This window comes from Palaemon carinicauda, chromosome 22 (genome assembly GCF_036898095.1).
Source record: "Palaemon carinicauda isolate YSFRI2023 chromosome 22, ASM3689809v2, whole genome shotgun sequence".
Taxonomy (NCBI): Eukaryota; Metazoa; Arthropoda; class Malacostraca; order Decapoda; family Palaemonidae; genus Palaemon; species Palaemon carinicauda.
Window position 1 is genome coordinate 10,515,927 of NC_090746.1, and position 26,393 is coordinate 10,542,319.

The 26,393-nt window shown below is 45.1% G+C and overlaps 1 protein-coding gene across 1 annotated transcript in view; it reads left to right on the top strand.

The window, feature by feature from the left end:
• The window catches only part of Naa40 (N-alpha-acetyltransferase 40), a 123,093-nt gene that overhangs the window by 36,857 nt on the left and 59,843 nt on the right, over window positions 1–26,393 (top strand). The window contains exon 3 of the mRNA XM_068345967.1: window positions 4,028–4,173. Coding sequence (XP_068202068.1) covers window positions 4,028–4,173 — 146 coding nt within the window. The remainder of the gene's footprint in view (window positions 1–4,027; window positions 4,174–26,393) is intronic.

Here is a 26,393-nt window from a genome sequence, read left to right on the forward strand (position 1 = left end):
AACCTTAATTACACCAACAGTCTTTCTCACAACAAACAATCATTACTCTCTCTCTCTCTCTCTCTCCTCTCTCTCTCTCTCTCTCTCTCTCTCTCTCTCTCTCTCTCTCTCTCTCTCTCTCTCTCTCTCTCTCTCTCTCTCTCTCTCTCTCTCTCTCTCTCTCTCTCTCTCTCTCTCTCTCTCTCTCTCTCTCTCTCTCTCTCTCTCTCTCTCTCTCTCTCACTCTCTCTCTCTCTCTCTCTCTCTCTCTCAAAATAAAACAAAAATTAATCCTCCACAGTATACACACCTATTTATCATAATGCTCTTACATTTGGACCATCATATCCCTAGGGAGCCAGCCTAACACTGTGACATCTTCTTGCTCATGTAATTAGGCAGTTGACAGGAGTCATGACTTTTGCCCCTCTACAGGACCAAAGTACATTGACATTTCCCAGGTTAGACAACCAGCCAGATTAGTTTTTAGGATTTCCTTCCTCTTTAGGATGAGTCTGCTATTAAAGGTTGTTATGTGTTGGAAGAAATCACAAGTTTTGAACGTTCATAACACAAACCCTCACCTTTAATAAGAGTATGACTTCAGCAGAGTTGAAGACGGCCGTTTAAACTTATGAGATAGTAGCAGCTGGCTGGTGGTCCTGCCCACCTGACAGGTAGAGCTACCTTCCATTTGTCTCTGGCCGTTGTGTTGTACTAACACATTCTCCCTGTGTCCTACTTGGGCTTATTTAAACTTTCCTTTCTTTTTTTTTTCAGATTGGCTGTTGATGTCAGCTCTCTGGCAGACATGCAACTTTGCCCTTACAATGCTTGCCGAACATGTAGTTGAAATAAAGCTGATGTTGATCCTCATCAGCTTTGTACCTTCTTCATGGGGGCATGACTGTTTGAGTTCAGGGAGTGGCCTGTACAGTGGGTGGAGTTTGCAAAGAAGAGGAAGAGGTTGAAGAGGGATTCGTCAGTATTCGTCTGGCTACTCCCAAGCTGATGCTGAAAAAAAACTTTATGAGCTCATTCAAGTCTCTTTCATCCTCATTCGGGGATGAGTGCACCGTAGGAAAGAAAAGAGGAAGGGAGTCCTCCCCTTAGTGTTGGGGAGTTTTTGAGTGAGACAATAGTTTTGCCTTCCACTAGCAAAGGTAATAGTGAGAAGGCTCCCCATATTAAGAGGACTACAAGTGATTGGACACCTCTTCCTTCAACTTTTTGAAATCCTGACTCTTCAGAAGCTGTCTAATGCGTCAAGTAATCAAAAGACTGTTGATGACCTCATATGTCAGATTGACCCCAGTTGCTATCACACTAAGTGGTTTCCAGATTTATTAATGCTCCTTGTCAATGCACCGGTAGAACTATCATAGTGGCCCAACCTTCTCTGTTAGCCTATTTGCAGAGGTACCACAGTCCAATAGCAATCCTGTTGCTTCACTGATGGAGACTATCCAGCATCTCCGAGCGAAAGGCTTTTCACAAGGCACTGCACGAGAACTCTGAATATATGAGTAGATCCTGTGGAGCAATCTACCAAGGAAAGTGGGCTATCTTCTGGATACTTCTCTGGTTGGAGCCTCTCTGCAACTGATTGCTGAGTTCCTCATCTACCTTTGCCATAAGCTTCTCTTAGTCTGGTTTGAAGGCTATCACTCAGCCTTGGGTCAGGTCTTTAGATTGAAAGGCTTAGACCTTTTTTCTTTGTGGGAATTGCCCATGTTTATGGGGAGCTTTGAGCAGTCCTTCCCTCTCAGCGAACGCAAGTGCCCAGCTTGGGATGTTACGAGGGCTCTCAGCTCTCTTAGGCATTCGCCTGCTTACCTTAGACTTTGCGAAAAGAGTAGGCGAAATACATGGCTCACAAAGTTGGTTAGTGGATCCACTCTAACATTAAGGAAGAACGTGTTAGTAGCTCAAGTATTAAAGGCAGGACTCTGCAATAGGGTTGTGATAGCCTATTGGAAATGTCCTTACATGGCAATTTGTTGAACTGGGGTTCGAGTCTCGCTCAAGCACGATAGTTTCTGTAGTGTCAGCAACCTAACCATGCTTGTGAGCTAAGGATGTGGTTGTTTGGGGAAGCTTGTAGGTTTACCTGCTGAATCATCCTCAGTCATTGCCTTTTCCTCCCTGGTCCTATTGAGTGGAGAAAGATGGCTTGATGAATGATCATATGTATATATGGTCAGTCTCTAGGGTATTGTCCTGCTAGGGCACTGTCACTGTCCCTTGCCTCTGCCAAATATAAGCGACCTTTAAAACTTTACATATTCTCCTCTGTCCTCATACACCTGATGGCACTGAGATTACCAAACAATTCTTCTTCATCCAAGGGGTTACTGCATGGTAGTTGCTCAGTGGCCACTTTCCTCTTGGGTAGGGTAGAAGAGACTCTAGCTATGGTAAGCAGCTCTTCTAGGAGAAGGATACTTCGGGGTCAGACCATTGTTCTGTAGTCTTGGGTGGTGCCATAGCCTCTTTACCATGGTCTTCCACTGTCTTTGGTTAGAGTTCTCTTGCTTGAGGGACACTCGGACACACTCCTATCTTATTTCTCCTTCTCTTGTTTTGTTAAAGTTTTAATAGTTTATATAGATCTTTATTTTAATGTTACTGTTCTTAAAATGTTTTATTTTTCATTGTTTCCTTTCCTCACTGGGCTATTTTCCCTGTTGCAGCCCCTGGGCTTATAGCATCCTGCTTTTCCAACTGGGGTTGTAGCTTAGCAAGTAATAATGATAATGGGAGTTTACCCTTGATTTTGTGGTAGCTGCTCAGTGGGTTGTGTAACCAGTCCAGCTCCCTCATGGGACAAGAAAAATCTCAGCTAAGATAGTGGTCATGACATAAGCCTAAGAATAAAAGGCATGATGACTGTGCTTCTACTCTTTCTTCTTCCCTCTCCTTGGAGGACCAGCAGTCATGGTTGTTATGGGCTGGAATGATCATCAAATACAGATAAGCTTCATAACTAAGCAACCTATCTTTACAGATATGATCTGTATTGAAGTATCTACCCCATCCTTCTAAATGAGGAGGATGTATAGAATGTACAGTAGAGTATATGAACCTATTTCTTATAATAGCTATGCACAGTATACACTCAGACACCATATCTTGTAATATATAGGTATCTCCTGTAACCAATTACCAGTTACCTCCAAGGACAAGGCTCTACCCAACACCTTCAATGCTGTTAGAAGGTTGATGGAGTCATCATTTTTGCTCCTGTACAGGACTAGCTGCATTGACATTTCCAGGGAGTTTTACCCAGTCCGAATTTGGTTCGTAGAAATTTCCTCCCACCTAAGGATGAGTCTCTTTTTTGAAGGACTATGGTTTTTATTTGTGTTTGAACAAATCACAAATTTTAGAATTTAATGTATTTTTCTTATACAAATCTGAGTCCAAGTTACACTTCCCATCTCCACCATCCCACAAGTTCTAGACCTTAAGTTAAAAGTGTTAGTCTTGTTCACAGACAGGTGGGCGGCCCTGCACCATCCGTCAATAATTATAAGTATTTTGTTAGCAATTCATTGACTATTCCAGCTTCACTGAAGTCATGCTCCTTTTAAAAAGGTTTAGGTTTATATAGTTGGAAAACTACAAATTACTTTAAAATGTGTGATTCTGTTTTTTTTTCTTATTTTTTTTTAGTATTTTGTACGCTTTTTTTTATTTACTTTACTGTACTAGCAAAGACTTGTAGCAGGATAATTGGTATGCATGAAATTAAAGATGAATAATTATCTACTTTTGGAAAGGTTTTTTGATACACATTTTTATAAAGTAAAGCGCTCTGTAATTTATGAAAGAAAAAGTGTTTCCAGAGTTCTTTATAAGTAAATAACATTAACTTATATTATCAATAGGTTTTATTAAAGTGAGTGATTTATTTAATGTATCCATGGCTTTATGATTTTTGCTCGTTCTTTCAACACTAATCATGATTGTTTATTCAGTACTGTAATGTTCATTCACATTACTTCACATACATATTTTATATTCAGTTTTTCCATTTTATTTTCAGGCCGATCCACTAGCAAAATTTCCAACATTTACGAAGTTTGAGCGGAATGGATTGAATTGCAAACTAGACTGTAAAAGAGTCAATGATCTTGATCCTGAGCTGTTGGAGTGGGCAATCACTTTATGTCAAATAAATATGCAGCCATTGTAAGTTTATGCAGTATTGTTTGTTCCTGTGTGTACAAACCTTTCTTGTTTTAAAATAGGGATATGCCTTCAACAGAGCCAGACAGCTGTTAAATTCATTAATGACAAGTGTTCAGCGCTGGCAATTAAAACGCTCGCTATCTTGTCAAAGACTTCGCTTTTATCTTCGGCTGCAACTAGAACGGACGTACTTGCGGAACTTGCGCCCATGAAAAAGACTATTAATTTTTTTGCTTTACAGTTTCATTGTATGTTGGCTTCGTTTGTCACTATGGAGGTGAAGCAGAAAATTTGTAAATGCCAGGGAAAGGGTGAATGCTGCAACCGGATTATGTCTAAATTGGCAGTCTACCTCACACTTTCCCTGCTGTTTATAGGGTAAATGATTGTTCGTAATGATCCCCATGTGCTGACTGTAGATTGTGGCAGGTATTTCCTTTGAGACGGAAAGAAACCTAAGGTCTTTTCAGCATCATTCTTGGCAACACACAAGCTGATGCCAAAAGAAGCTCTACAGTCCTTTTCTCCTACCATTGAGATTGCAGGCTAATGTATCTCATACATACCCACCCTTGGATCTGTCCCTAGGGTGCACATGTCAAAAGCCAGGAGAACTTAGCTCTACATCTCCAAGTTTTTCAGTGTTTTGTGGCTTGTAGGGTTTTCTCAGTTTACGCCATACACCAACACATGCTGAGGACTTTTCAGGTAGGCCCTCTATGACTTTTTAAAGGAATTGGTAATTAAGACCACTTTGCCTTTGGTGTCTCTAGTGCTAAAGGGTGCTAGGCCCTAGAGCAGTGATTCCCAGCCTTGTCACTATCAAAGACCCCTTTTATTTGAACAAGTTTTCCCAAGGACCTCTCGTGCATTAAAAATTCTCTAAACTTGACATCCTTACTTGATTAACTAAACAACTAACTCTTATCATTAGATTCTTCAATAGGAAAAAGAATAAATGAAAATAAAAAAATACTGAAAAGAAATATTACTTTATCTTGTTTTGAAAAATGATATTTTAATTATAAAATAAATTTTTGAATATACTTACCCGGTGAATATATAATAGCTGCTGCTCCAGCGGCTCGACAGAAAACACACACAAAAACTCGCGAGCGATCGCTATGAAGGTTGCGGGTGTGCCCACCAGCGCCAACTATCGGCCAGATACCGCATATACATGTAAACAGACCCAATTTTTCTCATCCCGCTGGGTCTCTATCGGGGAGGAAGGGGGGGCCTTTAATTTATATATTCACCGGGTAAGTATATTCAAAAATTTATTTTATAATTAAAATATCATTTTTAAATATTTAACTTAGCCGGTGAATATATAATAGCTGATTCACACCCATGGTGGTGGGTAGAGACCAGAGTTAATTAAGTTTACAGCGTATATGCTTAGAGTTTTTGACAGTTATATCATAACAAAACCCAAATATATAAAGGTACCTGGTAAGGAAGTTGACTTAGACGATTACTCTGCCTTATTAGTCTGTCTTCCTCACGAAGCCCAGCGATCCTCTTAGGATGCTGAAAGATTCCCAGGAGCTGAAGTATTAAGGGCTGCAACCCATACAACAGGACCTCATCAAACCCCTAATCTGGGCGCTCTCAAGAAATGACTTTGACCACCCGCCAAATCAACCAGGATGCGAAAGGCTTCTTAGCCTTCCGCACAACCCAAAAAACAATATTAAAAACATTTCAAGAGACAGATTAAAAAGGATATTGGAATTAGGGTAATGTAGTGGTAGAACCCTCGCCCACTACTGCACTCGCTGCAACGAATGGACCCAGTGTGTAGCAGTCCTCGTAAAGAGTCTGGACATCTTTTTGGACATCTTTTAAGTAAAATGACGCGAACACTGACTTGCTTCTTTAAAAAGTCGCGTCCATAATACTTTGCAGAGATTTATTTTGCTTGAAGGCCACGGAGGTTGCTATAGCTCTAACTTCGTGCGTCTTAACCTTGAGCAAACATCGGTCTTTCTCATTCAAGTGAGAATGAGCTTCTCGTATTAAAAATCTGATAAAATATGACAAAGCATTCTTTGACATAGGCAATGATGGTTTCTTAACTGAGCACCATAATGCCTCAGATTTACCTCGTAATGACTTAGTACGAGCTAAATAGAACTTAAGAGCTCTAACAGGACATAATACTCTTTCCAGTTCGTTGCCTACGATCTCTGATAAGCAAGGAATATCAAAAGATTTAGGCCAAGGACGAGAAGGCAGTTCATTTTTGGCCAGGAAACCAAGTTGAAGTGAACAAGTGGCTTTTTCTGTAGAAAAGCCGATGTTCTTACTGAAGGCATGAAGTTCACTGACCCTTTTAGCCGAAGCCAAGCACACTAGGAAAAGTGTCTTGAGGGTGAGATCCTTCAGGGAGGCTGAATGTAATGGCTCAAACCTGTCTGACATGAGGAACCTTAGGACCACGTCTAAGTTCCATCCAGGAGTTGCCAAACGACGTTCCTTAGAGGTCTCGAAAGACTTAAGGAGATCTTGGAGATCTTTATTGTTGGAAAGATCTAAGCCTCTATGTCGAAAGACCAAAGCCAACATGCTCCTGTAGCCCTTAATCGTGGGAGCTGAAAGGGAGCGAACCTTTCTCAGATGTAAAAGAAAATCTGCGATTTGGGCTACAGAGGTACTGGACGAGGACACAGATGCTGACTTGCACCAGTCTCGAAAGACTTCCCACTTCGACTGGTATACTCTAATGGTAGAAGCTCTCCTCGCTCTTGCAATCGCACTGGCTGCCTCCTTCGAAAAGCCTCGAGCTCTTGAGTCTTTCGATAGTCTGAAGGAAGTCAGACGAAGAGCGGGGAGGCTTTGATGGACATTCTTTACGTGGGGCTGACGTAACAGATCTACCCTTAGAGGAAGACTTCTTGGAAAGTCTACCAGCCATTGAAGTACCTCGGTGAACCACTCTCTCGCGGGCCAGAGGGTAGCAACCAACGTCAACCTTGTCCCTTCGTGAGAGGGGAACTTCTGCAGTACCTTGTTGACTATCTTGAATGGTGGGAATGCATACAAGTCCAGAAGAGACCAATCCAGTAGAAACGCGTCTATGTGGATTGCTTCTGTATCTAGGACTGGAGAGCAATAGATTGGTAACCTTTTGGTCAACGAGGAGGCAAAGAGGTCTATGGTGGGTTGACCCCAAGTAGCCCAAAGACTCTTGCCCACGTCCTTGTGGAGGGTCCATTCCGTGGGTATCACCTGACCCCTCCGACTGAGACAGTCTGCCAAGACGTTCAAGTCCCCCTGGATGAATCTCGTCAACAGGGAGATGCCTCGATTTCTTGACCATAAGAGAAGGTCCCTTGCGATCTCGAGCAGCGTGAAGGAGTGTGTGCCTCCTTGCTTGGAGATGTACGCCAAAGCTGTGGTGTTGTCTGAGTTGACCTCTACTGCTTAGTTTCGAAGAAGCTTTCGAATATCATCAAGGCCAAGTGGACTGCTAATAGCTCCTTGCCGTTGATGTGCATGCTCTTCTGACTTGAGGTCCACAGACCCGAGCATTCCCGACCGTCCAGGGTCGCACCCCAACCCAAATCCGACGCGTCTGAGAACAACACGTGGTTTGGGTTCTTGACTGCTAGGGATAGTCCCTCTCTCAGACTGATATTGCTGTCCCACCATTTCAGGCATGCCTTTACTGGTTCGGAGACTGGGAATGATACTGTCTCTAACGTCTTGTCCTAGTTCCAGTGAGAGGCTAGATGGAACCGGAGAGGCAGAAGGTGTAGTATCCCTAGTGAGACAAACTGCTCCAGGGATGAGAGAGTCCCTACGAGACTGTTCCAACTCCTGACTGAACAAACGTTTTCTTTTCAGCATTAGTTGGACTTCGAGCAGGGCTTGTTCTATTCGGTGGCAGACGGAAAAGCCCGAAAAAACTGGACTGCGAATCTCCATCCCCAAATATAGAATAATCTGGGATGGGATCAGTTGGGACTTTTAGGTTGACCAAAAGTCCCAACTCCCTGGCCAGAGTCAACGTCCAATGTAGATCCTGCAGACAGCGAAGACTGGACGATGCTCTGAGAAGCCAGTCGTCCAAGTACAGGGAGGCTCGGATCCCCGATAGATGGAGGGATTTTGCCACATTCCTCATGAGCCTCGTAAACACGAGAGGAGCAGGACTGAGGCCAAAGCACAGGGCTCGAAACTGGTACCCCACATTCCTGTAAACAAACCTCAGAAACGGTTGGGAATCCGGGTGTATAGGAATGTGGAAGTATGCCTCCTGAAGGTCGAGAGAGACCATCCAGTCGCCTTCCATTAATGCTGTCAAGACAGCCTGGTAGACTTCATCGTGAAGTTTGTCTTGACAATGAACACATTGAGCGCACTTGCCTCTTACGTACTCCTGCAGTGAACATGGCTGCCAGATCATTGGAGCCATCCCTGAGGGACTTGTTCCTGCAGAGAACGTGGCTGTCAGATCATTGGAGCCATCCCTGAAAGCCTTGTTTATGCATGACATAATTGTACAGCAAAACTTCAAACGCTCGAAAAAACTCCTAACAGGAGATGGTCTAGCTCTGAAGTCGACCATAAAATCTTGGAGCGTCTCATGGCCAGGCGCCAGGGAGAGTCTATGAGGTTTGAGAAGTCTATCTGGGCAGAGGCAGGAACTCCCAAGCCGAGAACTTCTCCCGTGTCATATCAGACTCTTGCTCTATAAGCCAGCTTAAAAGTAGGGAAAGCAAAGGCTGTCTCCCCCAAACTCCTCCTGGTGATAAACCAGTCGCCTAGCAAACGTAAAGCTCTCTTAGAAGAGCGAGAGAGCACTAGCTTATAAAACAATGGCTTCGAAGTAGCTAGGCCTAGTGTAAACTCTGACGTTTAGGTGAACGAGGAGCAGCAGTTACAAAAAGATCCGGACAAAGATCCTTAAAAATCAGCATGATTTATTTAAAGTCCATAGAGGGCTGAGCAGCTTTAGGCTCCTCTCTGTCTGACAGAGTCCTCAAGGGAATATCAGTAGGAGGGGGAACAGCAACTTCCTCATCTGAAGGAACCTTGTCCGACAATAGCAGAGTCTCAAGCAAGGGAGAGACCTGCCGTGGTGGCAATGCTTGACAAGCAGAGTCCACACGCAAAGGAGCAACAGTAGCAGTCAAGGACGCTATGTCATGTAACTGCTTAAAGGACTGACCAGCAACAACCAACAGGTGCGGGAGGACGCTCGACGTCAACTCGAGACTGCCTTGACTGCCTAGACTGAGCAGTCAAAACAACTCTTGACTGCGGTGCTTGACGCTCAACGTCAAAACAAGTCAACTTCGCTGGTTGGCGAACGTCCTGAACGTCAACAAGAGCATGCGGCAGCGGCTGAACGTCCACAAGCGGCTGAAAGTCAACACTGGACTGCATCGAGTGAGGCTCTACAAAACGTGACTGACGTGACTTTGTAACGTCAACGTCAACAGGACGAGCAAAGGTTCGTTTGGGCGGCTGACGGCCAGGATCTCGATCAGCTAAGCGGCGAGGATCATCGTGAACCTGCTCAGCAGAATAGTCCTCCATAAGAGAGGCAAGCTTATTCTGCATGTCTTGCCGTACAACCCATTTAGGATCAACGGGAATGGATGCGGTAAGAGACGAGGGTAACGTCTGTGACTGCAAAACCTTGCCTACAAAAAGACTCTCGGAGCCTGTGTTACCCTTTTGTTTAGGCGGCGAGCAGTCTTCCGATGACTGCATAGGGTCAGAGCTGTCCTAATAGTTAAAACCAGGACGCTGGACCTGTCCTGAAAGGACTGACTTTCGCTTAAAGGGCCTCGAAACCTTGTTCCACGGTTTCTTATGCGAAAAGCCTTCGGATGACGAGGAGAAAATCGTCTCGCTCGTCTTATGGTAGGGGCGGTGTTGATGAGACACGCCTGAAACCATAGAGGGAACGTCTGTTCGCTGATCAAGTCCTCTCGAACCCATAAGTCGTACGACATTACTTCTCCCCTGGGCTTGGGAGCTTGCAAGAGGTCTCGGACTAGGCGAACGACAGGCACGAACAGACGAACCCTCAGTCGCAACACTGATAACACTTTGCGCAATTATCACTTTATCACTACGATTTTCTGTTTTGCACTTATTTCACTGAAATCGAATTTTTTAACAATTCACATTAGGTATGAATAAAACTGATTTCTACCTGAAGCACGCAATTCTACCCTCATCAAAAGGTTATAATTGCGAAATCAGTCGTATAATGTAAGCACATTAATACAAGCAAAAAACAGTAAACATATTTTAAGATAAAAAGATCAGTGGCTGGGAAGGAGACTAAACACTAGTTCATTCAAAACTACGTTTTCAATCTCTCACCGTACAGTGCCTTGGGACGAAAATAAAAACTAAAAACGTTTTATCCTTTCTCCTCGTACAGAGACTAGGGACGAGAGTAAAAAACTGACTCGAGAACAACGTTACTCGCTTGGGACGAGAATAAAGATCGGAACGTTCTCTCTCCTCTCTCTCTCTCCGTCTCTATCTCTCTCTCTCTCTCTCTCTCTCTCTCTCTCTTGATTTCGCACCGAAGAGAAGAGCCCACTTACCTTTCGTCAATAAACAGGTTATTTGACCAAATGAAAAAACTGAAAGGTTTTTCAATTAAAAAGTTCCTTTAAAATAGTATTTAAAACATTTAAGCTTTGAAAGAAGAATGAACAAAACGTCAGAATCGATTTACTCTTTCTGCAAAGTGAAACCGTGATACTCTCTCTCTCTATCGTAACGATAGAGCGCAAACTGCGTAGCATAAATAAACTAAACGTTAGTTCATCTTTGAAACAGTACGAAGACTATTCAAAGAAAATCTTTCATAAAATATCTACTAAAAAATATTCATTTAATAAGTTTTAAATCATTTGCTCTGTAAAAGTTATTTACGATTGAAAGGGCTCAACGTTGTTTAACTTCGGTTTCCAAGTTAGGACCGCCTACTCTCAGGAAAGGTCGCATATAAACAAATCATTAAAATTTATCTTGATGTTTATTATAAATGGAAAGCTAATCGAAGAGGCCTAATAAAGGCGGTAGAGATATAAAATATATAGAGGAAAATCTATAATTAATTTATAACGTGATAAGATAATTGCTAAAAGCCTAAAACACACTTCCGTACTAAGGGAAGGGTCGGCCATTTAAAAGTCAAAGAAAGTCCAAAAAAACAATCCAAAGTCATCAAAAATTAAATCTATCCAAAAACGAGTTCAAGATTTAAGTTGAAGATAAAACACCTGCACTACGAAAGCTCAAACCAAAAGGAAGTACTTCACCAAATATGTTGAGAAAACTCCAGGTTATACAGCGAGTATTGATACGTCTTGTCGTTAAGGCCGACAGAGAAAAAATTGGGTCTGTTTACATGTATATGCGGTATCTGGCCGATAGTTGGCGCTGGTGGGCACACCCGCAACCTTCATAGCGATCGCTCGCGAGTTTTTGTGTGTGTTTTCTGTCAAGCCGCTGGAGCAGCAGCTATTATATATTCACCGGCTAAGTTAAATATTTAAAATTCTAAGTTTGTTGATTTCAGGTTTAATGACAGACAGTTCTAATCGCAGATCATGTTTTGAATATATCGTATTAATATATTTTCATTTTATGTACACCAGCTGGGAGAAAGTCTGCTCACATAAATATATAATAGAAAAGGCATTAGATGTCTCAAGGCTTTGGTTGGGAGTTGTGGGTACTCATTTTTCTTGAGTAACCAAAATACTGAAAGCTATTTTTGTTAGGTGTCACATGGAAGTTCAATTAGAATACCGTATATTACCGTGTAAAGGGAAAAATTTTAAGAGCACTTTTGGATGAAAAAAGTCAGGGTTTGCCCATTACACGAGAGATACGTTTGGAATTATGAAGATATTTATTTTTTGGCCTCTGTTGTGTTGTTAGGGTATTCCAATAGCATATGTTTTATTAATAGGTTAGTAGGTCAGAAGGATTGACTTTAATTCATGTAATATACTCATTTTCATTACGGTATATAGTTTTATGTTTAAGTAAAATAGGAATATTTACCGGTAATTTTACCTTTATTTATTTATAGTGCTTGGGCTATGTTGTGTGAACGTGTTGGTAGGCAAGCCTTGTTGTCCAAAACCTAGAATTTCCATATTTGTACCTGCAATTAATTTTCCTACTAACATAGTAGTTAGGAAGGATTGCCTTAGCGTATAATATGGTCAGTATAATCATACACTGTAGCTGTGTTTATGTAAAATAGAAATAAGAATTATTTTTTCTTGTAATACTCCCAGCACCAAAAACTTGTTCCGGACAAGATACTAGGAATGTTTACATTATTTGCCAAGAGTGGTGGTTGTCTGAAACCTCAAAATTTGTAGGTTATTGGTACCTACATTATGGTATACAGGAAAATAATGATGCAAACAAGTTTAAAAAGGAAAAAAAAACTTTCTTTAATAAACTTGAAATGAAATTAAAAACCACTAAAAATCAACACTGCCATTCAAACTATTAAAAAGTGTTTCAAGAAATCTATCAGGACAGCATCGGCATGGGGATCATCTTCGTTGCTTTTGTTTGCACTACTTTGCACTTTCGTTGTCCTGCGTTCCGTCTAAATTGGTTGAAATGCCTTTGGTGTATACAGTACTTGGAAATCCAAAATAATGAAAATTTTATACCATGCTTTTGCTAAACACACCACCTAAAATTGAAACCATTGCTTTGTTTACATTCCATCGCCGATCATAACGAACAAATGAACTCTCTACACATCTGTGTATAAGTTAGCTTTTGCAGCAACAGCTACCTTACCAAGTATTGATTATGTAGTAATGATATTATTAATGTTGATTTAATTACTTTATCCTTAGAAATTAAAAATAAATGAAAGAGCCATTTTGTCATATTTTTTCTAAAAATGCCGCCTAAAACTGAAAAAGTTTTGTTTACGCTTCATCGCCAATCATGACGAACAAACGAACGCATTTACATATGGAAGTGATAACTAATGATACTAGAGCTTTTAGTAAAGATGTTATTATAAATAAATATAATATGCGTGGTAAAATATTTAGAATAAAAGTGTAGTAACATTAGGCTGGCCTTGAAATTGCCGTTCGCCCATTACATGGAGTATATGATAAAAACGATTTTTCTAAAGGAAATTTTGGATTTTGCCCTGTACGTGTGGTCGTCCTTTACACGGTGATATACAGTATTTTCTTTTTTCCGCTCTTATTTCTTTAATTTCGTCTACATCTACATGAAATTAATCCCTAATCCACTTGATATGGGCATCATCAGGAGGACAATAATTTTTGAAACTGGATTTTAAACCTTGCAAATGCTGAATAAAATGGGTGATTATTTCTTTTTTTAAATATTAAACTTAGCCGGTGAATATATAATAGCTGACGTCTCGGACGGCTCGACAGATTCCAAAAACTCGCGAGCGATCGCCGTGAAGGTTGCGTGGGTGTCCACCAGCGCCGACTATCGGCCAGATACCGCACATACTTGTCAAGTTCTCCAGTTCTTCTCTGTCGGTCTTGTCGACAAGTTGGTTCCGCTCGCCTATGACCTTGAGTTTTCGACCTATTTGGTGAAGTACTTTATTTTGGTTGTTTATTGGCTTTCGCTCTGACGGGTGTTTTTTCTTCAATTAAACTCTTGAAACCCTTTTTTTGGCTGGTGTTTATTGTTGATGACTTTGGTTTTGACTTGGATTTTCTCTGATTGTTCAATATGGCTGACCCTTCTCCTATCCCTGAACCTAAATATCGCAAGTGTGCGAGGGATTGCAACAAACGTCTTCCCAAGGCCTCTATCGACCCACATACCGTTTGTTCTAATTGCCGGGGTAAATCCTGCCAATTAGGAGATCGGTGTGATGAGTGCGTGGTCTTGTCGGAATTCGACTGGCTTGAGTATGACAAATATACTCGTAAGCTGGAGAGAGATAGGGTGAGGAGAAGCTCCTCTAGATCTTTGGAATTTTCCTCCTCCCATGCCCCTGAACCTAATCCTTTCCCTGTAGTAGTTGTTCCTGAACCCCCTACTAGCACTCATGAACCGTCCATGCGGGATATGTTTCTAGCGATTCAAGCTTTAGGCGAAAAAGTTGAGTCCTTAGCATCGGACCGTAACCAACTCATGTCAGATGTTAAGTTGTTGAGGTGTCAGAGTGGTAAAACAGAAAATCGTAGTGATAAAGTGATAAGTGCGCAAAGTGTATTTAGTGTTGCGACCGAGGGTTCGTCTGTTCGTGCTTGTCGCTCCCCTAGTCCGAGACCTCTTTCAGGCTCCCCTGCACCAGGGAGAAGTAATTTCGTAGGACTTAAGGGGACGAGAGGCGTTAACCAACGTACAGACGTTCCCTCTTTGGTATCGGACGTTTCTCGTCAAGATCGCCCTTACCATAAGACGGGTGAGACTGTGTTCTCCTCGTCCTCCGAAGACTTATCGCACAAGAAACCTTGGCGCAAGGTTTCTAGACCCTTGAAGCGAAAGTCAGTCCCTTCAGGACAGGTCCAGCGTCCTGGCTGTAGCCATTGGGGCAGCTCTGACCTTTTGCAGTCGTCGGATGACTGTTCGCCTATTAAGCGCAAGCGTAACACGGGGTCCGAGGGTCGCGGTAGAGGCAATGTTTTGCCAACGCAGACGTTACCGACGTCACGGCCCGTTCCGACTCCCGTTGATCCGAAGTGGGTTGTCCTGCGGGACATGCAGTCTAAGCTTGCCTCCCTTATGGAAGAGTATGACTTTGAGCAGGTTCGCGATGATCCTTTGCTTTCGAGTCGCCAGTGCGCTGAACGTGACTCTGGCCGTCAGCCGCCCAAACGAGTATTCACTCGTCCGTTTGACGTTAGTGCTGACGTTTCTAGTACCTTGAAACGCGATGTCAGTAGTCTTTCACGTCAGTCACGTGACATGGATCCCCCCTTGCTGCAGTCTCGTACTGACGTTCAGCTGCTGCCGCCGCAGCCCCGCACTGACGTTCGCCGACCGGCTCCGTTACCTCGACGTGACGTTGAGCGTCAGTCACCGCAGTCGGAGGTTGTTTTGCCTGCTCAGACTCTGCAGTCAATGCAGTTCCGACGTGACGTCGAGCGTCAATCAACTTCAGCTGTTGTTGTTGGTCAGTCACAGGGATTTCAGTCCTTTCAGCAGCGGCGTGACGTCGCTTCCTCTTCTGCTACTGCTGCTCCTTTGCTTGTTGACATTGCCTGTCAAGCGTTGCCTCCTCGGCAGGTCTCTCCTTTTCATGAGACTCGGCAGTTGTCGGACGAAGTTCCGTCGGATGAGGAAGTCGCTGATCCCCTTCCAACTGATATTCCTTTAAGGACTTTGTCGGACGGAGAGGAGCCTAAAGCTGCTCAGCCCTCTCTGGATTTTAAAAAGATCATGCTGATTTTTAAGGAACTGTTTCCTGACCATTTTGTAACTGCTGCTCCTCGTTCGCCTCCATCAGAGTTTACGCTAGGCCTAGCTACTTCGACGCCGTCGTTTACTAAGCTAGTGCTCTCTCGCTCTTCTAAGAGAGCTTTGCGTTTACTAGGCGATTGGTTGATCACCAGGAGGAGTTTGGGGAAGACAGCCTTTGCTTTCCCCCCTTTTAAACTGGCTTCTAGAGCGAGCGTCTGGTATGACACGGGAGAAGTTCTCGGCTTGGGAGTTCCTGCCTCTGCCCAGGGAGACTTCTCAAGCCTCGTAGACTCTCCCCGTCGCCTGGCCATGAGACGCTCTAAAGTTTACTGGTCCTCTTCGGACCTTGATCATCTCCTCAAAGGGGTTTACAGGGCCTTCGAAGTTTTTAACTTCTTGGATTGGTCGCTGGAAGCCTTGAGCAGGAAGATCTCTTCGGCCGACGGTGATGTATCCGTGCTTATTATGTCCTGCATGGACAAAGCTATCCGTGATGGCTCTAATGAGCTCGCCGCTACCTTTACGGCAGGAGTCCTTAAGAAGAGGGAGACTCTTTGCTCGTTCCTTTCGGCAGGAGTAACTCCCTGCCAAAGGTCAGAGCTTCTCTTTGCCCCGTTGTCATCTGCCTTGTTTCCTCAGCAGTTGATTAAGGATATTGCGGCTTCTCTGGTGCAGAAGGATACCCACGACCTGATGGCTACGTCGGCGCGCAAGGCTGTTCCTTCATCATCTTAGGTCGTAAGACCCAAGCTCGATACTCCAGCAACTAGGTTTATCCCGCCCTTTCTTGGCAGAGCCCCCAGTAAGGGAGGCGCTCGTGCCGACAGTAAAAGAGGCAAGAGGAGAGGATCCAAGTCCTCCCGTGGCAGAGTCTGACTGCCCACGTCCTCAGACAGCGGTAGGGGCCAGACTGAACAACTTCTGGCAGGCCTGGGAGAAGAGGGGTGCAGACCGAGAGTCTGTGTTGTTGCTAAAGGAGGGGTACAAAATACCTTTTGTACGGAGACCTCCTCTGGTAAAAGTTCCTATAGACCTCTCTCCCAGGTATCGAGAGGAGTCAAGGAGACAGGCACTACAACTGCAGGTGTCTCAGTTGCTAGAGAAGGGAGCGGTGGTGAAGGTCTCGGACCTTCAATCACCGGGATTTTACAACCGTCTCTTCCTAGTCCCAAAGCATACAGGAGGTTGGAGGCCGGTGCTGGATGTCAGTGCGCTCAACGTTTTTGTTGTCAAAACAAAATTTACGATGGAGACCACGAAGTCCGTCCTAGCAGCGGTCAGAGAGGGAGACTGGATGGTCTCTCTCGACCTGCAGGATGCGTACTTCCACATTCCTATACACCCGGATTCTCAACCGTATCTGAGGTTTGTATACAGGAATGTGGTGTACCAATTCCGAGCACTGTGCTTCGGCCTCAGCCCTGCTCCTCTTGTTTTTACGAGGCTCATGAGAAATGTAGCAAAATTTCTTCATTTATCGGAGATTCGAGCCTCCCTGTACCTGGACGACTGGCTGCTCAGAGCATCTTCCCGTCATCGCTGTCTGCAGGACCTTCAATGGACGTTGGATCTTGCAAAGGAGTTGGGACTGTTGGTGAACTTAGAGAAGTCTCAGCTGACTCCCTCCCAAACGATTCTCTATTTGGGGATGGAGATTCGCAGTCTAGCTTTTCGGGCTTTTCCGTCTGCCACCAGGATAGATCAAGCCTTGCTCAAAGTCCGCCTCATGCTGAGAAAAGACCGTTGCTCTGTGAGAAGTTGGATGAGCCTCCTAGGGACGCTGTCATCCCTGGAACAATTTATCTCTCTAGGGAGACTTCACCTTCGCCCTCTCCAATTCCATCTAGACTCCCATTGGGACAAGAACAAGACTTTGGAAGCTGTCTCAATCCCGATCTCCGAACCAGTAAAGACGTGCCTGAACTGTTGGGACAGCAACATAGGTCTTCGAGAGGGTCTGTCCCTGGCGGTCAAGAACCCAAACCACGTGTAATTTTCAGACGCGTCGGATTTGGGTTGGGGAGCGACTCTGGACGGTCTGGAATGTTCGGGTCTTTGGACGTCGGATCAGAGGAGCCTTCACATCAACTGCAAGGAGCTGTTGGCTGTTCACTTGGCCTTGACGAGTTTCGAGAGTCTTCTCCGAAACAAAGTGGTAGAAGTGAATGCGGACAACACCACAGCCTTGGCATACATCTCCAAGCAAGGAGGCACTCACTCCCACACACTGTTCGTCATCGCAAGGGACCTCCTCATCTGGTCAAAAGATCGAGGCATCTCACTGTTGACGAGGTTCGTCCAGGGAAAATTGAACGTCTTGGCAGACTGTCTCAGTCGGAGAGGTCAGGTGATCCCTACAGAATGGACCCTCCACAAGGACGTGTGCAAGAGTCTTTGGATGACTTGGGGTCAGCCCACCATAGACCTCTTTGCGACCTCATTGACCAAAAGGCTCCCGACCTATTGCTCTCCAGTCCCAGATCCAGAGGCGGCCCACATAGATGCCTTTCTGCTGGACTGGTCTCACATGGACGTTTACGCATTCCCGCCGTTCAAGATCATCAACAGGGTTCTGCAGAAGTTCGCCTCTCACGAAGGGACAAGGTTGACGTTGGTTGCTCCCCTCTGGCCCGCGAGAGAGTGGTTGACAGAGGTACTTCAATGGCTGGTAGACGTTCCAAGGAGTCTACCTTTAAGGATGGATCTCTTACGGCAGCCCCACGTAAGGAGTCTTCATCAAAGCCTCCCCGCGCTTCGTCTGACTGCCTTCAGACTATCGAAAGACTCAAGAGCTCGAGGATTTTCGAAGGAGGCAGCCAGAGCGATCGCGAGGGCTAGGAGATCATCTACTATCAAGGTCTACCAGTCGAAGTGGGAGGTCTTTAGAGAGTGGTGCAAGTCCTCCTCTATTTCCTCTTCCAGTACCTCTGTAGCCCAAATTGCAGACTTTCTCCTGCATCTGAGAAATGTTCGCTCCCTCTCTGCTCCCACTATTAAGGGCTACAGGAGCATGTTGGCTTCTGTGTTCAGACATAGAGGCTTGGATCTGTCAAATAATAAAGATCTCCAAGATCTCCTTAAGTCCTTCGAGACCTCTAAGGAGCGTCGTATGTCAACTCCTGCTTGGAACTTAGACGTGGTCCTAAGGTTCCTAATGTCCGACAGGTTTGAGCCATTGCATTCAGCCTCCCTGAAGGATCTCACCCTCAAGACTTTTTTTTTGGTGTGCTTGGCTTCGGCTAAAAGGGTCAGTGAGATCCATGCCTTTAGTAAGAACATCGGCTTCTCTACAGATAAAGCCACATGTTCGCTTCAACTTGGTTTTTTGGCCAAGAATGAACTGCCTTCTCGTCCTTGGCCTAAATCTTTTGATATACCTTGCCTGTCAGAAATCGTAGGCAACGAGGTTGAAAGAGTACTGTGCCCGGTTAGAGCTCTTAAGTTTTATTTGGCTCGTACTAAACCATTACGAGGTGGTTCTGAGGCCTTATGGTGCTCCGTTAAGAAGCCCTCATTGCCCATGTCTAAAAATGCTTTATCGTACTTTATTAGATTTTTAATCCGGGAGGCACATTCTCATTTAAGTGAGAAAGATCGTTGTTTGCTTAAGGTCAAGACGCACGAAGTGAGAGCGATAGCAACTTCGCTGGCTTTTAAGCAAAACAGGTCTCTGCGAAGTATTATGGACGTGACCTTTTGGAGGAGCAAGTCAGTGTTCGCTTCATTTTACTTAAAAGACGTCCAGACTCTTTATGAGGACTGCTACACCCTGGGTCCATTCGTTGCAGCGAGTGCAGTAGTGGGTGAGGGTTCTACCACTACATTCCCTTAATCCCAATATCCTTTTAATCTTCTCTTGAAATGTTTTTAATCTTGTCTTGGGTTGTACGGAAGACTAGGAAGTCTTTCGCATCCTTTTTGATTTGGCGGGTGGTCAAATGTCGTTTCTTGAGAGCGCCCAGATCAAGGGTATTGATGAGGTCCTGTTATATGGGTGGTCGCCCTGGATATAACAGCTCCTGGGAGTCTTTCAGCATCCTGAGAGGATGGCTGGGCTTCGTGAGGAAAGCGGACTAATAAGGCAGAGTAATCGTCAGAGTCAGCTTCCTTACCAGGTACCTATATTTAAGTGGGTTTTTTTATGATATAATTGTCAAAAACTCATGAGCATATACGCCTTTATTGCATTAATACTGGTCTCTACCCACCACCATGGGTGTGAATCAGCTATTATATATTCACCGGCTAAGTTTAATATTTAAAAATGATATTTTGATTATAAAAATTTTTTGAATATACTTACCCGGTGAATATATAAATTAAAGGCCCTCCCTTCCTCCCCGATAGAGACCCAGCGGACTGAGAAGAACTGGAGAACTTGACAAGTATATGCGGTATCTGGCCGATAGTCGGCGCTGGTGGTCACACCCGCAACCTTCAAGGCGATCGCTCGTGAGTTTTTGGAATCTGTCGAGCCGTCCGAGACGTCAGCTATTATATATTCACCGGGTAAGTATATTCAAAAATTTATTTTATAATCAAAATATCATTTTCAATATTAATCTTACCCGATAATCATGTAGCTGTCAACTCTGTTGCCGACAGAAATCTACGGTCGGGATACGCCAGCGATCGCTATACAGGTGGGGGTGAACACAACAGTGCCATCTGTGGTCAGGTACTCCAGTACTTCTTGTCAACACCACCTCAATTTTTCCTCTGTCGTGCCTCCGGCTAGACCTACATGGATACGCTGTTGATTCTGGAGTTATTGCTCACGATTTGGTGATGTATTTGCTCTAGAGTTTAGCCTTCGCTATTCAGGAAGCTTTATCATTAGCTTAGCAAGTTTTTGGAATTAATTTGATTTAATTTTTTATTTAATTTTGGTGACGAAGAGAGTATGAACTCTCTTTCATTTTTAATGGCCGACCCTTCCCTTAGACGGAAGTGTTGGTGTCGAAGAGAGTATAGACTCTCTTTCTTAATTTTGCTTAACAAAAGTTATAGATTTATTTTATATCTCTCCGCCTTTTTTAGGCCTCTTCGATTAATTTCCTTTTATTATAAACTTATTAAAATTAATTTTTATATTTGTTTATATTCGACCTTTCCTAATAGTAGGCAGTCTTTTCTTGGAACCGAAGTTAATTAACATTGAGCCCGTCATTTCGTTTTTACCTGTTAACATATGCTATTTTAATGTTTTTGAAAGAATTTCTTTGATAGTCTCGTACTGTTTTCAAAATTGAACTAACGTTTTGTTTTGTCTCTGCAGTTGTTGACGTTCAGAACGTTCAACTTGCGCTCTATCGTTACGATAGAGAGAGAGTATTCACGGTGTCACGTTGCAGTAAGAGTAAACCGATTCTAGCGTTTTGTTCATTCTTTCTTAGCTTAAATGGTTTTAATTCTAATAAAGGAACTTTTTATTTGGGAAATCTTTCAGTTTTTTTCCTTTAACAATATTATGTTTTAACGATATATATAATTGGGCTCATCTCTCAGGTTCTAAGTCAAGAGAGAGAGAGAGAGAGATAGAGACGGAGGGAGAGAGAGGAGGATAAACGTTTCGTTCAAGCGGGTAACGTTGTTATCGTTTTTGCTCTTCTCCCTAGTCTCTTTAGGGGAAGAAGGTAAACGTTTCTAGAGTTTTATTCTTGTTCCCAGGCTTTATGCGGTGAGAGATTTTAAACGTAGTTTATTTGATCTAGTGTTTAGTCTCTTTTCCAGCCACTGAATTATTTATCTTTCATTATGTTTTTCTGTTACATTGTAATACTGTTTTCGCAATTACTAACTTTTAATGAAGGATAGAATTGCGTGTTTCAGGTACAAACCACTTAAAGTTTCGAGTTCAGTGAAATAAGTGCAAACAGAAAATCAAAAGTGATAAAGTGATAAGCGCAAAGTGTTACAGTGTTGCGTTCGAGGGTTCGTCTGTTCGTGCCAGTTGTTCGCCTAGTCTGGGACCTCTTACAAGCTCCCAAGCAGGGGAGAAGTAACGTCGAAGGACTTATGGATTCATCAGGCCTTGATCGACAAACAGACGTTTCCCTCCGTGGTTTCGGGTGTAACCAACTCACGTAGCCGACGTGATCACCCCACCCACACAAAGACGAGAGAGCCCATTTATTCCTCGTCTGCGGAAGAGGTTTCTCGCAGAAACCATGGACCAAATCTTGCAGCTTTTAAGTGCAAGTCGGTCCCTTCCGCGCAAGTCCAACTCCTAGGTGGAGCCATTAGCACTGGGTCAGTTCGGACTTGCTGCAGTACGACAACTGCACACCTCCCAGAGAGGCAAGGTGGTACCGCAACAGGCAGTAACTCCGTCTGTTGCCGCACCAGCTGTTTTAGACCCTCAGTCTCAACGGACAGTAGCTCCGTTTGTTGTTGTCTTTCTTAGACTCTAGTGGTCTATGCTGCAGACAATGCAGTCTCAGCTTGCGGTGTTGATGCAGGAGTTTCAGGCAGAGAAGGTTAGCACACCTCCTCCTGCGAACGCTCCTCCACCTCTGCGCAGTCCACCCTGCCAGACGTATGATGTTGAGGCTCCTCCTGCCCCCATGCGTGAGCTGCCGCATTGGGAGTTGCCAGGTACCAGCGCTATGCAGCAACCTCCACTTTCCTGGAGGCAGGAGCCTCTTGCTATGCGGCAACCTCCTCAACCCTTGAGGCAGGAGCCTCATGCTTTGCAGCAACCTCCTCTTCCCTTGAGGCAGGAGCCTCATGCGTTGCGGCAACCTCCTCCATCCTTGAGGCAGCAGCCTCATGCGTTGCAGCAACCTCCACCATCCTTGAGGCAGCAGCCTCAGGCTATGCGGCAACCGCCTCAACTCTTGAGGCAAGAGCCTCAACTCTTGAGGCAAGAACCTCAACTCTTGAGGCAAGAGCCTCAACTCTTGAGGCAAGAGCCTCAACTCTTGAGGCAAGAACCTCAACTCTTGAGGCAAGAGCCTCAACTCTTGAGGCAAGAGCCTCAACTCTTGAGGCAAGAACCTCAACTCTTGAGGCAAGAGCCTCAACTCTTGAGGCAAGAGCCTCTCTCTGCGCAGCTACCTCCTCAACCCTTGAGGCAGACGCAACTCTTGAGGCAGGAACCTCATGCTATGCGGCAACCTCCTCTAACCATGAGGCAGGAGCCTCATGCTATGAGGAGCCTCATGCTATGCGGCATCCTCCTCAAACCATGAGGCAGGAGCCTCATGCTATGCGGCATCCTCCTCAACCCATGAGGCAGTAGCCTCATGCTATGAGGAGCCTCATGCTATGCGGCATCCTCCTCAACCCATGAGGCAGGGACCTCATGCTATGAGGAGCCTCATGCTATGCGGCATCCTCCTCAACCCATGAGGCAGGAGCCTCATGCTATGCGGCATCCTCCTCAACCCATGAGGCAGGAGCCTCATGCTATGCGGCATCCTCCTCAACCCATGAGGCAGGGACCTCATGCTATGAGGAGCCTCATACCATGCAGCATGAGCCTCATCCCATGCAGCATGAGCCTCATACCATGCAGCATGAGCCTCATCCCATGCAGCATGAGCCTCATCCCATGCAGCATAAGCCGCACGCCATGCAACATGCTCTGCTTACCTTACAGCATGCTCTACATACAGCATGCTCTGCATACAGCATGCTCTGCATACCTTACCGCATGCTCCTCAGTCACACATCTTTGGTTGTTGCCAACTCACTAGACTGTCAAGCAGTTTCATAACGTTGCCTTCTAGTCTGCTGCTTTTGCACCAGTGAAACCCTCACTGAGAGAACTTAGCTTTTCTCGGATATGGTTCCTGTAGATGAGAAAGTGCTATTCTCCCTCCTTCTGATTTTCCCTTGAGGACTCTGTCATTTGGAGAGGAGCCTTTAGCTGCTTAGCCTCCTATGGACTTTTATTTAAGCATAACATGCTTCCAGGGAGGGTAATGGTTCCACTTCAGTCGCTAACCCCGTCTGTTACCACACCTGCTCCCATAGACCTTGAGCTTTGTTGCAAGACATGCAGTCCAAGCTTAGTCCTTGTTAGAGGATTTTTTTGTTTACGGAGTCAGTGTGTCACTGGGAAGACGTTCAACAACCAGCAGAAGTGACTTGTTGTGACGCAGTGCGGCAACCTCAGCAACCCGATAAGGAGTTGTCTGTACGACCCAGACAGTCTAGACAGCTTCGGGTTGTCGCTGTACTTCCTCGCTTCCCCATGGTTGACAGTTCACAGACTGTGCAGCAGTACCATGATCTTGTGTCCGGCTCCGTCAGACGACTGGCTTTTAAGAGCTCCCACAAGTCGTCGCTGTCTGGAGATTCTCAGATGGACTATGGATCTGACCAAGGAACTGGGCCTCCTGGTCAATTTTGAGGAGTCCCAGCTCGTCCCATCCCAGACCATTGTCTACCTGGGTATGGATCTTCAGAGTCGAGCTTTTCGGGGTTTTCCGTCGGCCCCAAGGATCTACTAAGCCCTAGAATGCATCCAGAGCATGCTGAGAAGGAACCGATGCTCAGTCAGGTAGTGGATGAGTCTAACAGGGACACTTTCATCGCTGGCCCTGTTCATAGAGTTAGGGAGACGCCACCTCCGCCCCCTTCAGTATCATCTAGCGGCTCACTGGATAAAGGACATGACGCTAGAGACGGTCTCAGTTCCTGTTTCCAAAGAGAGGAGGTCTACTCTCACGTGGTGAAAGAACAGCTTTCTTCTCAAGGAAGTCTACCTTTGGCTGTTCAGAAACACGACCGCCGTCTCTTCTCTGACGCATCAGACACGGGCTGGGGTGCGACTTTGGACGGACAGGAATGCTCGGGAACATGGAATCAGGAGCTAAGGACACTTCACATCTATTGCAAGGAGCTGTTGGCGGTTCATCTGGCCTTGATAAACTTCAAGTCCCTCCAGCTTAACAAGGTGGTGGAGGTGGACTCTGACAACACCACAGCCTTGGCTTACATCTCCAAGCAGGGAGGGACTCATTCGTGGAAGTTGTTCTAGATCGCAAGGGACCTCCTCATCTGGTCAAAAGATCGAAAGCTCACGCTGGTAACGAGGTTCATTCAGGGCGATATGAATGTCATGGCAGATCGCCTTAGCCGGAAGGGTCAGGTCATCCCCACAGAGTGGACCCTTCACAAGAATGTTTGCAGCAGACTTTGGGCCCTGTGGGGTCAGCCAACCATAGATCTGTTCGCTACCTCGATAACCTAGAGGCTCCCGTTGTATTGTTCTCCGATTCCAGACCCAGCAGCAGTTCACGTGGATGCTTTTCTGCTGGATTGGTCCCATCTCGACCTGTATGCATTCCCGCCGTGCAAGATTGTGAACAGGGTACTTCAGAAGTTCGCCTCTCGCAAAGGGACACAGCTGACGTTGGTTGGCTCCGCTCTGGCCCGCGAGAGAATGGTTCATAGAGGTACTGCAATGGCTGGTCGACATTCCCAGGACTCTTCCTCTAGGAGTGGACCTTCTACGTCTACCTCACGTAAAGAAGGTACACCCAAACCTCCACGCTCTTCGTCTGACTGCCTTCAGACTTTCGAAAGACTCTCAAGAGCTAGGGGCTTTTCGAAGGAGGCAGCCAGAGCGATTGCCAGAGTAAGGAGGACATCCACTCTTAGAGTCTATCAGTCTAAAGGGGAAGTCTTCCGAAGCTGGTACAAGGCCAATGCAGTTTCCTCAACCAGTACCACTGTAACCCAGATTGCTGACTTCCTGTTACATCTAAGGAACGTAAGATCCCTTTCAGCTCCTACGATTAAGGGTTACAGAAGTATGTTGGCAGCGGTTTTCCGCCACACAGGCTTGGATCTTTCCACCAACAAAGATCTACAGGAACTCCTTAGGTCTTTTGAGACCTCAAAGGAACGTCGGTTGTCCACTCCAGGCTGGAATCTAGACGTGGTCCTAAGGTTCCTTATGTCATCAAGATTTGAACCTCTCCAATCAGCCTCTTTTAAGGACCTCACTTTAAAAACTCTTTTCCTCGTGTGCTTGACAACAGCTAAAAGAGTAAGTGAGATCCACGCCTTCAGCAGGAACATAGTTTTCACATCTGAAACGGCTACATGTTCCTTGCAGCTCGGTTTTTTGCTAAACGAGCTTCCTTCACGTCCTTGGCCTAAGTCGTTCGAGATCCCAAGCCTGTCCAACTTGGTGGGGGATGAACTGGAGAGAGTACTTTGCCCAGTTAGAGCTCTTAGGTACTATCTAAAAAGGTCATAACCTTTACGAGGACAATCAGAAGCCTTATGGTGTGATATCAAGAAGCCTTCTCTTCCAAGGTCTAAGAACTCAGTTTCTTACCTATTCAGGCTCCTGATTAGGGAAGCACATTCTCATCTGAAGGAAGAAGACCTTGCTTTGCTGAAGGTAAGGACACATGAAGTGAGAGCTTTGGCTACTTCAGTGGCCTTCAAACAGAACCGTTCTCTGCAGAGTGTTATGGATGCAACCTATTGGAGAAGCAAGTCAGTGTTCGCATCATTCTATCTCAAAGATGTCCAGTCTCTTTACGAGAACTGCTACACCCTGGGGCCATTCGTAGCAACGAATGCAGTAGTAGGCGGGGGCTCAGCCACTACATTCCCATAATCCCATAACCCTTTTAACCTTTCTCTTGAATACTTTTTATGGGTTGTACGGTCGGCTAAGAAGCCTTCCACATCCTTGTTGATTTGGCGGGTGGTCAATTCTTTCTTGAGAAGCGCCGAGGTTAAAGGTTGTGATGAGGTCCTTTAGTATGGGTTGCAGCCCTTTATACTTCAGCACCTAAGAGTCGTTCAGCATCCTAAGAGGACCG